General features: G+C 34.2%; 1 protein-coding gene across 1 annotated transcript; it reads right to left on the bottom strand.

The window, feature by feature from the left end:
- Positions 1-1,271: 1,271 nt before the first annotated feature.
- On the bottom strand, positions 1,272-11,750 carry LOC147392367 (Leucine-rich repeat transmembrane protein kinase). The gene is made up of 24 exons (XM_086457960.1): positions 11,502-11,750; positions 11,208-11,382; positions 9,292-9,363; positions 9,091-9,159; positions 8,830-8,901; positions 8,657-8,728; positions 8,486-8,557; positions 8,322-8,393; positions 8,154-8,225; positions 7,949-8,020; positions 7,800-7,873; positions 6,711-6,780; positions 6,532-6,597; positions 5,785-5,850; positions 5,650-5,688; positions 5,190-5,248; positions 4,665-5,050; positions 4,380-4,575; positions 3,971-4,117; positions 3,223-3,341; positions 2,901-3,111; positions 2,559-2,799; positions 1,935-2,085; positions 1,272-1,851 (listed from the first exon to the last, which is right to left on the bottom strand). The coding sequence occupies exons 1-24, from the start codon at positions 11,620-11,622 to the stop codon at positions 1,468-1,470; spliced, it is 3,078 nt and encodes a 1,025-aa protein (XP_086314086.1). The 5' UTR covers positions 11,623-11,750; the 3' UTR covers positions 1,272-1,467.
- Positions 11,751-14,597: the final 2,847 nt, after the last annotated feature.

Genomic DNA, 14,597 nt, shown 5'->3' with positions numbered 1-14,597 from the left:
GTTTTGTATGATTGAAAATAAATTGATTTACAAATAATTGTAACAATTTTATTTGGATGTAAAATCGATTATATAACGTGCAAATTGCGTAGAATCTGGTGCGTATGGAAGATCTAATCCAACCTCTAAATCATATGCAAATAAAACAAAAATTTACAAATCATCATAATATTTTGTTGGCTGCTTGTCAACCACAAATTGATGCAAAGTTTTGTAAGCCCCCATGATTACCCCTATGAAATTGTGCAAAAATTTGCAGTCCCAATTACTGCAAATTTTTGTGATGCCAAATTTGCAGCATAGAATTTGAGAATTTGCCTTGTTTTGATGGTATTTTTTTTTTCTTCTGTTTTTGGTAGGTAAGCTTGACATGAACTCACATCCTCAAAATTGGATTGCAATATGTCAATCAATTCAGCTATGGATAAGCATTGGGACGGGTTGGGCCATGAACAGCCCAGTGTTATTCAGGCCTCAAAATCTTAGTCCAAGCCTGGCACACAAGTAATTGGGCCTATTTATGTGATCAGCTGGATCCAATTATATATATATGGGTCCGTCCCATTCGGTAGCCTACGTTACGGAACCAACACGAGCAAATCACCTTTATTCCTATATGGGTTAGAAGTTTTAGAATGGGCTGATTCTTTTGGGAGGATGATCTCTATGGTGAGGAGATCACTAACAAAAAAATCAGCCAATCTGAAACTTCTAAACCCATCAAAAGGGATTTATAATTGTGGACTGTCGATTTTTTATTGTTAACTTGTGAACAACTTTTGATAAGGGTTAGAAGTTTCAGATTTGGTTGATTTTTTGTGAGGATGATCTCCTCGCCATAGAGATCATCCTCACAAAAAATCAGCCCAATCTGAAACTTTTAAGCCATAAAGGTAATTTTTTCGCTCCCAAACGTTGGCTGCCGAACACAACTAAATATATATGGACAATGTTCGGTAGCCAAAGTTGTAGCCAATCGTGGCATTGTAGTTCAATCCAAACTCTTAGTAAGACATCTATAAAGATAGAGGTCCTCATTTGTAAACAAGTTCAAAGAAAACCTTATCTCATTATAATAATAAAAATATATATTTTTATAATCTTCAAACATTGACTTACGTTGGGTATGCAGCTTTTGAGGTTTTGATGAAAATAACCCTGATAATTAGTAACTTTAAATGTAATATGGGGGTATTTTTGGAATTTAAAATTTTGGTATAAAAAATCCTCTACTCCAGCTTCTCTCATTGTACTAGTAAAGAAGTAGCAAATTGCCAAAAATTGTGAATACATTTCAGCTAATGCATTCTGCATAAATTTTACATTAATTGTTCAATTCTCGCTATCTCTAACGTGTGGAATTACAAGAAGGAAAAGCTTACAACAACAAACTTTCATATCTTATGATACATTGACAACCTATACAATATGAGGCCTTCGTCTCATATATTTACTTACGTAAAACTGTTACACAGCATTATCTGAAAGAGACCCGACTCTTATAAGGTGACCGCTCTCCTCTCCGTTGCCATTTGACATTGAGGACTCTGTATAGGGTCCGTAGGTTGACATACTTTGGGTTTGGCTCTGATTCTGCCAAAAATGCTTTCTAATGGCCTTCAGTTTTGAATCAATAGCTGAAAACCCCGGATCAGAAAGTAGGTCTTGAACCACCGTTCGGCCTTCAAGCATGCTAACCACTTGAGACATGGTAGGTCTAAGCGTGGGAGATGCATTGGTGCATAAAAGAGACACATTTAACATCACCATTGCCTCTTCAGTGCAGAATTCTGACCCCAAGTTTGGATCAACCAATTCCAATAGACTCCCTCTCTCTTGCAAAACATAGGCCTGGCAACACAAACTAGAATTAAACTCGGCAAAAGCAAGAAAAGGAGTGATTAGTTCGAGTATTTTGAGGTGATTTGAGTTACCCAATCAAGAAGATAAACACATTCTTCTTTTGGCCTATAGTTTGTGTTGCTCTTTCCGCTTACGATTTCCAATGCAACGACTCCAAAGCTATAAACATCTGCTTTTTCAGTCAAGTAACCTCGCATTGCATACTCGGGAGCCATATAACCTCTGCAAAATTAAAGGCCATTGATTACAATGCATCTGGTGTAATCATAATGAGAAGAAGATGTGTATCAATATACACCTTATAAAGAAAATGTTGTGTAAATGTCTTATATTATGTTGGCGGTACGCAGAGTTGTGGGGGGTGCAGGTGGCAGAGCCATTGGACCAAATTTTAAGGTTACTAATATAATATTTTCTTAAGGGATTTTTTCTAATTTTGGGGAGATGGACACGTTTAGCAACTCCTGGTTTTATAAATAGAGATCTTTAGGGCTGTAAAACAAAGAAAAGAAAATAGTGATTGTTTTTGTTTTGATCCGTGGATGTAAGTACATTGCTGACCATGTAAATCCTTGCTTTTCGTGCATGATTTCTGTTTGTTTTTTGTTCTCTTTACGGCTTCGTTGTTTCACAGGAAAACAAAAAAATAAAAAAACAAACAAACGAAACACTGGCAATGTAGAACGATAACTTACATAGTCCCAGCTACTCTAGTGCTGATGTGAGTGTTGTCGCCTTCGTTAAGCTTTGCTAAACCAAAATCAGATATCTTGGCATTGAGATCCTTATCAAGCAAGACATTGCTAGTCTTAATATCTCTATGCACAATCTTCAACATTGACTCTTCATGGAGATAAGCCAAACCTCTAGCTATGCCTACGCAAATGTTGAGCCTAGTTGGCCAATCCAGTTTCAATCGACATGCCAAATCCCGACCTATATATTTTTTCAGAATAATTCACTATAATTAGGCTGAGTCTACTTAATTGGTAATATAAGTTGAAACTTCTTAGAAAGTTGGCAGTACATTATCTTACCAAACAGAGCACGGGAAAGGCAATTATTTTCCATGTATTCATATATAAGCAGCAACTGATTGCCTTCAACGCAACATCCATAAAGCTTTACAAGATTTGGATGTTGCAATGCAGAAATCATGCCTATTTCATTCACGAATTCACGGCTTCCTTGCTTAGATTTTGAGGAAAGTTGCTTTACTGCAACTACTGTTCCGTCTGATAATAGACCCTTCATTTAATAAAAGAAATTCCAATTAAACCATAAAAAAGAAAAAAGAAGAAATTCACACCACACATGTAACGACAATTGTAGACGGGTCAAAGGAAGGAACAAGTATACCTTGAAAACTGAACCAAATCCACCTTCCCCAATCTTGTTTTCCATATCAAAGTTCTTGGTTGCAGCTTTGATCTGTCTTAGGGTGAATGATCCTGTTTGTAGATCAAGACCTTTAAGATCTGCACAAAATGTAGAGTAAGCAAAGATAAAAGAGTTGAAAGGTTGTTTTACATATCCATTGAACAAACCCAATTCATGGTATCTGAGAGTGGCAAAATCAACACAAGCTTAATTAAAATGCGAACATACAAAACTTCAAGAATTTTGCAAACTTTCTAAAACAAGCCACACAAAACCGATTTCTCCAGAAATGCTTGATGCATGAGGTTCATCGAAAAAGACAATTGTTGCTTCAAGTTCCAATAATCATGATTTTTGTATGGCAATCAGTTGATGCACCAAAAGATATATGGCAATCTCCAATTAAGTACTTTTCAATTTAAAAAAAAATATATAATAATAAGTGTTCGCAGTTTTTATTCTTGGCTTTTCATTTTTCCAAGCTAATCAGAATCCATCTACCTAAAATTTTTCAGACGGGTCATACACCCATTTTTTTTTCCGAAATGAACTTAATTTCAATAAAGATAGAGATATTATCTTCTAAACAACATAAGTACCTTTAAACATGAGAGCCTTCCAAAAGCTATAAATTGGCTATTTAGAGCTTTTGGAGACACAAAATGCAACACATTTGGACCTTATGGTCATTAAAATTTTGAGATTAGTGTGATTAAATGTTTCCTACCTCCATCAGTGGAGATTTTGCCTCCAAGCCAGCCTTTTCTCCATAGGAAACCTAAAACCAAGAGGATAAGGAGTGCTGCTGAAGCTAAAGCACAGACCACAATTGTAACAGAAGTCTTCTTGTGACCCACGGAAGGAGGTTTAAAGTCTGAAAAAACAAATACATTAAGTCAATATTAATGATCAAACCCTAGCTATAATGTGACTGATGAAAGGTAAAGTAGTTCAGTGAATTATGATCAGATAAATATTCTCAAATTTATGTCTTTTAAGGACCAAAATTTAAAGCTAGAACGTAGAACTGTTGCATATGTCAAGTTGGCATGCCATGCTCAGATGTTTCAAGTTCAGATATTTTAACCATAAAATAAAAGATATTGCACAAAAGCAAATAAGCTGTAATAACGTACTAGGATCCACTGATATAGCTGATATGAGAGGACCATAAACTCCTCTAAGTGGAATGCTAGTTGTCCCTTTTCCAGCCCAGTAAAAGTGGATCTCCAAAGTGTTACTTTCCACAATTGCAGTAAAATTCTTTTCAATCGGCTTACTAGGCCCGCCAGCTTCATATTCAATATTGAAATCCTTGAGGACCAACTTCCCCTAAACAGAACAAATTAAACATCCAATATATATTTTCTTCTCATTCAAATAAAATATCGAAGGAATAGCATTTTATTTGGTTTAATTACCTGAATATAAACATCAAATATACGTTTTCCAATACTATAATATGTACTGTCGTTTCTGTAAATAATTTCAGCAAAGTGGAGTTTCACAGTGTAATTTCCATTCATCAAACAAAGTCCGTAGTAAGTAAGAGACATTGGAGAAGCGCGTGCTGTCATGTACACTTCCGGATTAAGCACAGAGACATTGGAGATAGAAGAAGTGTTGGTTTCAATATAGGTGTCAGCATCAACATCATTGTCCATGAAGTTCCCAGTGCTGCTAAATGCCCAATTCTGACCCAAGTAAAACGTCGAAGCACCTCTTGCTTCTATGTCTGCTTCATACTTTGTGCCATCGCGGACAATTGTTTCTCTACCCCCACAGTTTATGTGCAAAGAATAACCATCTGTTAAGCGGTGTGACAAGTCAAAACCAATAGTGATCAGACATCAATTTAAAAACAGAGAACAACTTTAGATAAATATGTTTTTAGGATCACATTGATCTAGGAATTTCAAGTTGTAAATCCAAAATTATTAACTCACGTTGACTCTTTGGAGAAGCACAGGGGAAGTTCTTCTTTAGGCATGGATGAACGTTGCTTCTGTTTTACAAGAACAAAAGAGCAACTAGGCATTATCAATCGGTTTCAGATAAGCTTGAAGTAGGAAATTTAAATCACGAACGTGAGCTATTGTCGTAATTCACATCACCACGAAAAATGGTATGGGAGATATGGATAATACCCTTCATCTCTTAAAAACAAAGACACAGAAATATATACAAGTATCTTACATAATATCTTGATACCATGCTTTATTTTCTTGTTTTTTTTTTAGGCTAAGTATCTTTTTTTTTTCTTTTTTTTCGTATTTACATCTATATTGAATGTAATGCAAATTTTAATATTGCAAAGCTCTAAATACATGGAGTGGTATACTTAAATTTGTTAATAGTCGTTAACAGCTTACTGAGAAATTCACTATACGGATAACAGAATCTTACAACTTGTTTGCTGTGGAGGAGTAGCTTTCCACTAAGTTACTGTAAAAATAATGAAAAAGGTTATAGTTAAAAAAAAACAAATATATGTAAAAGCTATGACATTAAAAAGAAAATAAAAATTGAAGGAATTCTTACACACTCCCTCCAGGACATTCAGTTGGACTTGAGCTTTCCCATGTGAAATTGTTGTAAGAAATATCCCTGCATGCCAACAACAAGCACGACATAAGAAATCATTTCCTAAAAAAAAAAATTTTCTTTCTAAAATTTCACTTGATGGACAATAAAATAGAATGATTATTTAATGGATATAAATGCCCCTTTTGTTGGAAATCAGACACAAATGATACGAAACAGAAAAAACAGGATTTTCTGACTCAAATGTGTTACTTAGGTAATCCTCCCTGTATATGCTAACTTCAACATTCAACCAAGTTCAGAAACCTCATCTATTTGTTTTATCTTTGGCATTCATCCCTGACTTAGAACTAAGTTATGGAACCAAGTTATCAGTTTTCCAAAAAAGAAAAAAAACAAGAGACAAGTGAGAAAAAAATCAGGATTGCATATACATTCTCAATGAATATATTATTAGTTTCCCTGTCATCCTTCCCCATCCCATACACACAGGAAAATTTAAAAGATAAATAAATTTACACTACCCATAAATTTAAAATAAAATAAAGATCATAATTTTTTATTATAAAGAAGTTGAATTAAACAGGAATCTACACTAACCATAAAAGTAGGAAATTCAAATCACCAAGAAGGTATTATTCTTCATAGAGATTTAGGGGAACAATTGTGTAAATGAAGGAAAAAAGTGATTTTGATGACTAAAACAATACTGATAAGTGAAGAACAGAAGGAAAATATAGTTACGCATTTTTATTTCTTCCCCGGATCCATCCGGGAATGGCTCCAGTAAGCGAGTTTCCAGTTAAATACCTGATTAAAAACATTGCCATCTCAGTGTTAATGAGGATTAGAAAGATATCTTCTCAATTTTTTACTGAGGATAAGGTTCTGATACAAGTACTCTTTTGAAAAGATCCACTTACAAGAAGTCTACTTTTCCTAGATTATCAAAGGATGTTGGGATTTCACCACTCAAGTTGTTAAAGCTGAGGTCTCTGCATCAGGAAAGGCAGTGCATGAGAGATACAAACAAGATTCCAGTGTAGAATGTAAGATATAGTTGTTGGATTTTAATGTGAAAACATCAGAAAAAAGAGAAAAAGACTATCCAGATGTGAATATAAAGCAAAATGAACATTACATATGGAAAACAACTGCCACGAAATCAAAAATGGAAATTAGACTAAAAACTTCCTTCAATTTAAGTTTGAAACTCAACTGGAAGACTTATCCTCGTGTTTGGTACCAATTAGTCATTAAGATTCGAAAAACACGTGATAAGCAATGCATATAACATTGAAAAGTTGAAACACCACTCATCACAGTGTAAATTAGAAGTTTCCATGACTTGTTGATTCTAAACAGATATTTTCCTAGAGTTTCTATAAATAAAGTAAAATTTCATACTGTTGAGACTTGTTGGTGGGGCTTTTGTAAGTCGCAACTTCTTTTTGGTAATTAGTCGAGTTACTCAATTTGGGAAAAACAAGCTAAAACTTGTATATAAACAAGGCCTCCTACCTGTAAATTCAATTGTTTATTCCTTATACGAAAACATCAAGCCTACATAGTTAACGACATTTTTCCATTTGTGGCACTACAATTGTGTCAATTAAATGATTCCCTACGGATATTATAATCCAGAAATAAACTCTTAAAGATTAGCCCTGATGATTAACAAGTGTTCAACATCATCACGGTCTTTCTACCAAATGCTTCTCTTTCTTTCATTCATTGTGTTTAAATCTCAAGTAAGGAAATATTCAAAGAAGACCAACAACAGCAACAATGAGAAGTGGTTTGGGGTAAGCCAAGAGTAAGAAAAGATACAAAAATGCGTGCCTTGAATGGAAATACGACCGATGACAGATTGGAATGTAGAAATAGGATTCGCGTTGCTGACCCAATATTTGAGATAAAGACGTAAGAGGACTATGATACTTTACACTAACGAAAATGAACTGAAAGATTGGTTACAAATCGCATCATTAAAGCTATAAGGTTAAACTAACTTACAGATTTTTCAGTTTCCATATCCCCAATATATCTAGGAATGTTTCCATGAATCAAGCATTTCCTAAGTATCCTGCATTGTAGAATTAAATTAAAAAACCTCAATCAAATAGAAAAAATTCGAAAATTGAGGATCAGTTCAACTTACAATGTTCTCATGGACTTCATTCTACTCAACTGCGGGAAGTCCGACCCTCTCCCTTTTAAGTCACTAATCCTCCTAAACATCAAAACAAATCAAACAACAAACACCCAACACCGACATCTTCTTAATGCAAGAATTAAAATATAACCCAATATCATATTTAAAAGTTAGAAACACGACAATAAAAAGAACCAAAAGAAGTGCATACAGATCACTTAAGCTTGTCAAAGCAGAGATGGCTGAAGGAATAGGCCCCTCGAGAGAGCTTCCCTGTATATGCCTGTAACATTGTATGTGATCGAATGAAGTGTTTAGTATCAGTCACAATCTTACAATTCTTTTATCTTTGTTGAAGGTACAAAGAGTAATTGCTTACAGTTTTTCAAGATGCGTCAAATTCTTTATGAAGTCAGGTATTTTTCCGGAAAAATTATTACCAGTTAACCTCCTACATTGTATTAGAGAAACGGAACTTAATCAAACCACCCCAATTCAAGACAATTTATGAGCTTAAAAAAAAAACAAAGAGTACCCACTCACAGGTCAGTCAAGTTGGTTAACTTAGCAAGAGCTGTAGGCAATTCTCCTGTAAGGTTGTTCGACGATAGAACACTAAAGATAGATTTCCAAAAAAAAAAAAATGTCATTAATGATAATTCTAAAATAGAAACATAGCGAAGGATAAAACATGAAATGGGTGGGAAAAATTACAGTTTCTGTAAATTGATCAAGTTTCCAATCTCGGGTGGTATGGCTCCTGAGAAGCGGTTTGATTCGAGGCTCCTGCAATGTGTACTTAATTTTTAAATGCCACAATACTAACAGAAAGGAAATTCGACCGATATGCAGAGAAAATATAAAAATTGAAGGAAACTATGACATACAAATTTTGGAGAGTGGTGATTTTTGTAACAACTTTTGGGAATGGCCCCGACAAGCGATTTCCCATGAGAGAGCTGCATTATGAGCAAGTTTCAGCTTTCAGTTAATGAGTTAAGAATCGGTTCATGGGATCAGATGGGTAACACCGAGTCCAGTTGACTCGCTGAGTCCCCAAGGCATTTTAACTCGTCCGCGTTGAATCGGACTCGTCAACAAAGTTAGTTAGTTAGTTAATTAGTTTGGTGGGACACGTGTGAGCTTACAGTTCGACCAAACGCAAGGTAGCCCATTGGGGAGGTACGGAGCCGCTGAGGAAGTTTCGAGTGAAATCCCTGTATGAGATGAAAGGTGTGCAGGATTAATAGTGTCACACACCGGTGCAAGATAGCAAAACATGCGTAAGGGAAAGTTTGAAATAATAAAAAAAAAAAGGTTGTAAAGTGTTGAGGAAGGAAATAGATTACAATATTTGGAGGAAGCGAAGCTTGTGGAGCTCCGGTGGAAGTCTTCCTGATATATTTTGGCCTTTTAAAGCTCTGCAGCAACAACAGTACATATATCAGACACGTGATTTAATAACTCACGTGCGGATCAAATATTTGCAGCCCGAATGCATATAAGAGTTTTGGAGAGACACTCCAGAATCCAGAAAACCAGTCCTCAAGTCCAAGCAAATAATTACAATAGAGAGAAACACATGATTTTAACAATAGAGAGAAACACATGATTTTAAAACCAGTATTCGTCTTCTATATCGAGTTGACTCATCTGAGTCATATATCATGTCAAACGAGATAGATCATTTAAATAATTATAATTTTCTTAGACATCAACTAGTTTGCACACCACTAAGTTACTAGTTGCACTCCAACCTTAAAAAGACAACCTTTATAGTCTCACTTAAATGCCTACCAATTACACTTCATGTGTTTGCATGTTCTTCTATTGGACTTCGACTATGCGAATTTGGACATAAGAGTTTCATTTCCCATCTTTATGATTTTTTTTTTGCTTATCATGAGTATCCTCACCCTTTTGGTGAGTGAGCTTGAAAAAGTCTTACATACAATTGGTTGAGTGGTCAACCGGACCTAGAGGGTGGCCCCAAGGAATTCATTGTTTCATGGGGTTTCCAACACTTAACCTACTCTTCCTAAGGAGCTTATCAAAGCTCGACTTGCCACTAGGCCAATCCCTTGGGGTTATGATTGTGCAAGTGCATTTCTATAATTTGTTTGATCGTGGATTCTAAAATGTCAAGGCTCATGCTTTACTTTTCATTAAAAGTGATTAGTTCCAAAGGACTTTCTTTCACATCTTGAGGTCAAGCATTCTTCGTGAAGAAGGTTTCCAACCTCTTTTCATTTGCTTGAACTACGGATATGTTTAGTTTGGAACATTAAAGCATGCACGTATAGACTCTCTTTTTTATGGGCTTATCTAGGGAAGAAGAAGTTGGGAGAAATAAAATATAAAGATGCAACCATTTTTTAAGTTTTTGGAGTGCAATCACACAGATAAAATGTAATAGAGTTTTTTTAAAGTGATGGAGTGCAATCAATAATGTGTGATTTACAAATAGTCGCTTTCTCAACTTGCATCTTCAGGAAGAGTAACGAGTTTTAAAATCATTTATGATATTAGTTTAATATTGAAATTCAAATTGTCCCACAATTTTAATTTTAATTTTAACTTTTTTTCAAAAAATCATCGGTCTCATTGGAAGGGTGATTGTGTCATTTGAATACTAAAATTAACCAAAGAGAATTAGACATAGTGATCAGACCTCCCTAAAAAAAGGGAGAGTTCTTTAGTTCAAGTCCCATTGTTGGCTACTGATAAAGATTTATCCCGTCTTCTTTGGTATGTGTGGTTCGTGGTGTAAGCTTCTATTGCCAAACCAACTTTTGCTAATACCATCTCAAGATGTGTGCTAATTCCAAGGTGATTTATATATGAATTGTGGTGATGTTAGCAAAAGTTGGCGTGGCAATAGAATCTCTCAAAAAGTTATTATTATTTTTAAAGTCAATGGTCAAAGTAAATAAGTCAAAAACATTTAGAGTCCAGCTAGCATGTATGACAGCCTAATCAACTAGGGAAGAAGTCTATACGGAGTAACGGAGACGCCTACTGTCGCTAGGATATCGAGGATCATTTGTTGGAAATCTCGAGGACAATAAGCATCTAAAACTGGCAGAATTGTCGAAAAGATAATTAATGGCTATTCTAATGTCCGACGACGTTGGACACTCACTATTAAACTAACGGCTGAGATGGAATAGAAATACAGATTCCTAGAGATTATTAATTAATCATCCCATCACAGCCGTTGAAACTATCATAAAAGATAGATAGAGTTAGAGAGAGAAACAAGTACATGCTTACGACGTGACACGTGGTATTAGTTTGGAAGGAGCAATCACAAGTTACAAAGCTCTCGAACCCTTTGATGGTATCCGGAGCACTCCAATTACCCTCACCACTGCACAAATTCTCCACCGAATCCCAAATCTTCTTCCCGAACTTACTCTCTATTTCTCTCAGAGCTTTAACTGATCCAACAAATTTCAAATCAAATACAGAGAAATGCACATTACACATAAATACTTAAAGATTAAAAAATTTAAAATTAAAGATTAAAAATTAAAAGAAGTAGATCTATATATACTACCTTCATAGCTGGGAAGCTTTGCTTTGGATCCAGATCCAGAAGTTTCAAAGAAATTCGAAGCAAGAAGAGTACAGAAGAGAATTACAGATAGAAGATTATGAATCATCCATTTAACTCCCATTTGGTTCTTGAAGCCTACTCTCTCTCTCTCTCTTTCTCTCTACTAAACACGAGTGGATTTATAAGGTGCGTGTGAGAGATAAAGAAAGATAAGTATTTGTATTCGTCACTTCTTTCTGTCTCATTTTTTTTCCTTTTATGAAAAAAGAAAAAAAAGAAGGAAAAGAGATGACTTAGTTGACTGACGATGCGAGAATTTGATGATTTAAAAGGGGGGATGAGTTCGAATACGATATTTTAGGAGAAATAATTTTTCCTGATTGGGTCCATCTGTCCGATTCAAAATTTTTGAGATTCCTTCCAAAATATCACATTTGCACGTACAGTTTACTACTTCGGTTGTCAAGTGGGTTCAGACCGGGCCAAGTCCTAAATCGAGAGATCCGGTCTAGTTTTTATATTTTACTTTAAAAAAAAAAAAAAAATAGTTGTTACTAGCTACTCGCATGATGAAGATTTTACTGCCATGACACTAATTTTAATAGGGAAATTACTGAAAGGACCCACGCGGAGGGATTTATTTTTAAAGAGTCTGTGCTGAACTGACCTCAAAATTGGATTTCATATGGCACAGCTTGACTTTGAAATGAACAGGAATCATAAATGCTTTTTCACTCGTATCTTGAGAAAAGTATTTATGATTTTCATACACGTTCAAGTCAGGGTGTGCAATGTGAGGTCCAAGTTTGAGATCGTTTCAGCATTATTCATTTCTAAAATAGTCTGTAAGTTTTGAACGGTAGCTTTGCAGAGTATTTAGTAAATTTTTTATTTCTTAATGGTCCCGCATTCTTGGGAACCCATCATATTTTATTATTTATTGTCTAGTTCACAATTTTTATTGTGGAACTCACCACTATTTATAGTTGAATTCACAATTTTATTTATTGCAGTGTTCAACAATAAATAAAATGGCGATCTTGACATTAGTAAAATCCATCCATTTTTTATTTTTGAGTTTTTATTTTGTTTTTTATTTTTATATAATTAAATACATGGAAAAATCAATTAGAAATTTGAGATAACGACTTGTTTTGATGATTTCAAACCAAAAGAACTATTCTTAATCGATTTTCATCTTTAAAAAAAAAAAAAAAAAAAAAAGAAGAGAGAAGTGAAAAAATCCTAATCTTTTTATATCTTCAAAATATTTGAAAAATCCTTAAAAATGATTTTTTCTTCCTTCTTAAATCATTTTCGACAAAATGGAGTTTCTGAAACTCGATTGAGATGTTAACAATCCAATTTTTTTAGATGAAAACAACAAATTCAAATTGTTAGGACATTCAATCATGAGAAATGCGGTGGATGAGGTCTAGACACTACTAAGAAAAGAAAAACTTAGTCAATGGATTATTAAGAGATCGCCCAAAACTTAAGGACTATTTAATAAAAAATCCCTCTAACTAAGTTTTTCATTTTAATATGAGTAGGAAACCAATTAGGTGTCTCATTCCTTACCAAGGTTAGGTGGCATTTTAATATGAGTAGGAATCCAATTAGGTGTCTCATTCCTTACCAAGGTTAGATGGCAACCCATTTTATGTCATGAGGCATTTTTGTGATCCACTAACCATATGGGTATGTGGTTCATCCCTTGGTGATCGAATCTACACGCAAAAGATCAATTCGATTGGTGATGTGCATCCATTGATACTAGCGTTGTCTTAAGAATGATTTTTTAATCTTTGGATTTAAATTATTTTTTAAGAAATTAGATTTAGTGGATACAAGTTATCAATCATTGTGATTTTCGATATGTAAGTTGACCAAGGGATGGATCACATATCCATACGGTCAATGGGTCCCCAAAAATGCCATATAACATATAACATATAACGGGATGCCACTTGACTTTGGTTAAGAAAGGGACAAAAATGTGTTAGACAATACTAACGTCCCCATGTATATATATGAATGTTTCGATTTCATACATATGTCATTTACTAATGTTGAAAATTTGAGATGTCTCGACCTTTGAAATGATACAAGATTTAAATCATGCTAAATATTAATTTTATTTTTCTATTAGTGAAAGTATCAAAATATATATACTATTACGTTACCCTTGTAAATATTAAAATTAGTTATATACATAGGACAACGTCCAGTTGCTAAATTAGAAGTCGAAGTTTTGTCCTATATAAGCTAAAAGTTTCTAAATGGGCTAATTCTGTTTTTTGAGGATGATCTCTATGTTGAGGAGATGATCCTCACAAAAATCAACCTATTTTGAAACTTCAAACCTCATCAAAAGTAGTTTCAAACTAATAATAAAAATTGACGGTCCATGATTTCTCAATATCTAAAAATCAGGGTTAGAATTTTTTGAATGAACTGATTTTTTGTGAGGATGATCTTCTTATCATAGAGACTACCCTCATAAAAACAGTTCTTTCCAAAACTTTTAGTCCATATAGGACAAAACACTTTGGCTGCTGAATCCAACTTCTCTCTCTCTCTCTCTCTCTATATATATATATATATATATGACTAGATCAAGATCTAACATGTTTTATCTTACATGAGTTATAAGTTTTGAAATGGGCTAATTTTTTTATGATGATGATCTCTATGGTAAGGAAGAGATCATTCTCACTGAAAAATCTGTCCATTTCAAAACTTCTAACCGTAATTTACAAGTTGAAAAATCATGGATTGTTATTTAAAAAAAATTAATTTTGATGATTTTAAAATTTTCAGATGAGCTGATTTTGATGAGAATGATCTCTTTGTCATAGAAATCGTACTCACCAAAATTCAGCCCATTCCAAAACTTTTAACCATCATTTACAAAACATGCAGGATAAATCAGTGAATTTGATACATAGGATCATATCCAAATGAATGCACATTCACAACATGAGTTTGATTTCAATCCATGAGTTGGCACAAGAAATGAATGGTCCAAATTTGACGATCCTTTAATGTTTTTATCCTATGAAAATCAATGGCTGTAATTCAATCAACTATGCT

Source organism: Akebia trifoliata, chromosome 11 (assembly GCF_017979445.1).
Source record: "Akebia trifoliata isolate Shusen 1 chromosome 11, ASM1797944v1, whole genome shotgun sequence".
Lineage (NCBI taxonomy): Eukaryota > Viridiplantae > Streptophyta > Magnoliopsida > Ranunculales > Lardizabalaceae > Akebia > Akebia trifoliata.
This window is presented reverse-complemented; position numbering and strand designations above follow the sequence as displayed.

What these genes read in the sequence shown, in the direction of transcription:
- LOC147392367 (XM_086457960.1), bottom strand. Translation starts at nt 11,622, where the DNA reads ATGGGAGTTAAATGGATGATTCATAATCTTCTATCTGTAATTCTCTTC. An exon ending in CGGGGAAGAAATAAAAATGC is followed by an intron (nt 5,851 to 6,531) that starts GTAACTATATTT and finishes GTTGGCATGCAG; the next exon opens with GGATATTTCTTACAACAATT. An exon ending in CCTTTCCCGTGCTCTGTTTG is followed by an intron (nt 2,800 to 2,900) that starts GTAAGATAATGT and finishes AAAAATATATAG; the next exon opens with GTCGGGATTTGGCATGTCGA.